This window comes from Phocoena phocoena, chromosome 16 (genome assembly GCF_963924675.1).
Source record: "Phocoena phocoena chromosome 16, mPhoPho1.1, whole genome shotgun sequence".
NCBI lineage: Eukaryota > Metazoa > Chordata > Mammalia > Artiodactyla > Phocoenidae > Phocoena > Phocoena phocoena.
In genome coordinates, this window is record NC_089234.1 from 36,884,719 (window position 1) to 36,888,216 (window position 3,498).

The 3,498-nt window shown below is 50.6% G+C and overlaps 1 protein-coding gene across 1 annotated transcript; it reads left to right on the top strand.

The window, feature by feature from the left end:
* The first annotated feature begins 1,437 nt into the window (after positions 1 to 1,437).
* CH25H (cholesterol 25-hydroxylase) lies at positions 1,438 to 2,250 on the top strand. Its single transcript, XM_065894934.1, has one exon. It carries the CDS (start codon positions 1,438 to 1,440, stop codon positions 2,248 to 2,250), a length of 813 nt encoding a protein of 270 aa, XP_065751006.1.
* Positions 2,251 to 3,498: the final 1,248 nt, after the last annotated feature.

Consider the following 3,498-nt stretch of genomic DNA (forward strand, 5'->3'; position numbering starts at 1 on the left):
GGCAAGAAGAGGCAAAGCTAGGGTTAGGAGCGATCCCTGGCTTCGAAGTTTCCGTCCCAAACTTCTATCCTCTAGGCGTCCCTTGTGTCTGGCCCCCGGGTCAAACGCGGAGGTTGCTTTTCATGCAAGTTCTGGGGTCACCCCCTGCCCCCGCCCCGACCCAGCAGAGCTCTCTTAATACCGACTTCCTCAGGCTCAGTCCAGGCCAGTCGACTCCAGCTGATGGTGGAGAAACGCAGAGGTGAGCGTGGCCTCGCCGGTGGGCTCCCTGAGCCTGGGATGGTTTGGGGGAATAGGCGTCAAGGACGTGGGGTAAGTTGGCGTCGCGAAGCCAGCAAGGGAAAGGTAGGGAGGGCGTGACATCATCTGTTCAATCAACAGCCTCCCCGGAGGCTTCCAGAATGCAAAAACATTCCCTTGATTCTCAAAGTGGGTGGTTTACTGATTTCACTGCTTCCACCCCAAATTGAGATGCAGCGGCTTTTAGCCAGATCTGGGCAGGCTCTGGATGTTAAATCCAGCCCTTGACTTATTTTTTTCTTTTTTTTTTTTTGTAAAGTGAAGGATAACAGTCGCGGTCCCCTCTCTTCCATCCGTGCCTCCAGGTTCTCGTCGCTGGTCTGGGCGACCCCGGCGCGCCGCGAAGGGACGACCCGCCCGCCAGGTTTGGGGGCTCCTCCGGGGGAGTCTGCGTGAGGTGGGATCTGGAGCAGTCCGCGAGCTGGCGGGCATAGCTCCTCACCGGAGACACTGAAACTGGAGGAGGTTCCCGTCCCGCCAATCTGATTTCCTGCGCTGCTCGCCGCCGCGCGCCGCCCAAGACCCGCGGTTAACTGCAAAAGGGTAGTTTGCTGATCACTGCTGGTTAGATCAATACGGCGAGAGCAGAAAGAAAAGATCCGAAATACGAAAGATACGTGGCTCTTAAAAGGTTTTTGTTTTTTAATGCAGTTACACTTGAATCTTTATTAAAACACATAGACGCAATTTAACGTATGCATGAAAAAACACCAGTAATTCTGCACTGGTTGCAAAGGAGCTCTTTCCGGTGATGATGGAAATATTCTTCATCTTGTTTGGGAATGGTGATGATCCATGAATTGAGCTGTCAGAACTCGTAGAAACTCTACACTGAAGATCTGTGCATGGTATCGAGTGTAAATTGTACGTCAGTTAGAAAATCAGAACGTAATCTTGCATGCGTAGAAAGTACTGCGTGCCGTTGCGTAACTGCATACACGAATGCCGATTAAATGCAGCTGTAGATGAGTATTTATAGCAACTAAGCGCAACTCTGTTGGATTATTTAATTATGCAAGCTCCCCGAAGCCGGGAAGGGGAGAAAAACGGCGGCTGACATCACTCGGGGCGGGGCCGAAAGCCCCAAGAAAAGTCGGTAGGACCCGAGCGGCAGGCGCTGCCAGACACCACCTCATCATGAGCAGCCACAACGGCTCCGAGCTCCACGTCCTCTGCAGCTCCGGCCAGCTGTTCTTGCAGCCCCTCTGGGACCGCCTCAGGACCTGGGAGGCCCTCATCCAGTCGCCCTTCTTCCCCGTCTTCTTCTCCATCACCATCTACGTGGGCTTCTGCCTGCCCTTCGTGGTGCTGGACGTCCTGTGCCCCTGGGTGCCCGCGCTACGGCGCTACAAGATCCACCCGGACTTCTCGCCGTCGGCTTGGCAGCTGCTGCCCTGTCTGGGGCAGACGCTCTACCAGCACGTGGTGTTCGTGTTCCCCATGACACTGCTGCACTGGGCGGCCAGCCCCGCTCTCCTGCCCCCCGAAGCCCCCGAGCTGCTCCAGCTGGTCCGCCACGTCGTGCTTTGCCTGCTACTCTTTGACACCGAGTTCTTCGTGTGGCACGTGCTGCACCACAAGGTGCCCTGGCTGTACCGGACCTTCCACAAGATGCACCACCAGAACTCGGCCCCGTTCGCGCTGGCCACGCAATACATGAGCGTCGGGGAGCTGTTTTCCTTGGGTTTCTTTGACACGATGAACGTCTTGCTGCTCCAGTGCCACCCGCTCACTGTCCTGACCTTCCACGTGGTCAACATCTGGCTGTCGGTGGAGGACCACTCGGGCTACGACTTCCCCTGGTCCACGCACAAACTGGTACCTTTCGGGTGGTATGGGGGCGTGGAACACCACGACCTGCATCACTCCCAGTTTACCTGCAACTTCGCCCCTTACTTCACACACTGGGACAAAATACTGGGAACTCTGCGGTCTGCTCGCGCCAAGTGACATGCAGGCACCCCTCCCGGCGTAGTAGTGGGTGCTGTGGTGAGGGGTGGGTGTACCTCAGACATTGTGCATTTCACCCTTGAATCGGGAGAGACACCCTTGAGGTTGCTTTTCCGTTTTATTTGCTGGAAACTTACAGAGAAAATCTGATGTATTTTTCACAATCTAGTAATTTATGTAATGTTTGTATACCAACAATTATATTCTTGATGTGGAATTTTAGCCTCCTTCAATAGCCTTGATATCTGGTTACAAAGTATCCAAAATCACTGGCGTATTTAAATAATCTCTGAAAGGTTTTGTTTGTAGAACAAGGAGTTTTACTCTGTTTGAAGGTGTCCTAGAACTAGGCTAAAATAATATATTTTTATGGAGAATCTGATCTGTGACTCTGTAAACAATGAAACATGTTCCTGCTGGACAGTGGCTAAGATTATTGTACCTTTTTTTCTTTGTTTTCATAGAGCTGTATATTTATATCGAAGGAAACGTTATTTATGCTTGAAAAAAAGTAAAAAAAAAAGGACATAAACCAAACAAGTACTGGCTTCTGGCATTTTGACTGATAGAAACTGGAATGAGAAGAGGGAGCTGGGATGGCAGGTGCTCTTCAGAGTCTACATCAGCCCAGCTGTGGAAAGAGGAATCTGGTGGTGGCAGGTTTGGGGGAGGGGAAGCTTGTAGGAAAGGAGGTCAGAGAAGGGATCTGTTTGTTGGTTTGGGTCTAGAGATTTCACAGAGGGAAAAACACTGTTGTTCTGGATGTGTTTTAGTTGATTTCTGTGTAACAGAAAACTGATAAAACTTACTCTGTTAAGTTTTACAGAGAGATTAACACTGGGCTGGGCCACCATTGCATTATTTGGGGGGGAAAAGGTGGTGTTGGGGGATGAGTAGAATTAGTGAAGTGCCTTGCTTTGCACAACTGGTAAGTCAAGTGTGTGCTTTAAAGGGGCTGATAGGTAGGGGAGGGATTATGAGTGAGCCCCCCCTTTTCATAAAGCCATCTAATACAAATGACCATCACACATTGTCTCTGCAATCTGCGATTTTTGTATGTTCACTTTTCTTTATGAAGACTTACATGCAAACTGCATACTCGTTTCTCAAAGAAAGAGAAAAGTGAAATTTGGCCCTGGATCCCTAGTTCCTCACCTGCAAAAGGAGATTGATTGTGTCCCAGATGTTCTCATAGATTACTTGTGACAGTAAATGTGCCTATAACTGACTGCACACCTGTCACCCATC

Bases quoted from the DNA above. Each gene is read 5' to 3' on its own strand.
- CH25H (XM_065894934.1), top strand. From the start codon at position 1,438: ATGAGCAGCCACAACGGCTCCGAGCTCCACGTCCTCTGCAGCTCCGGC.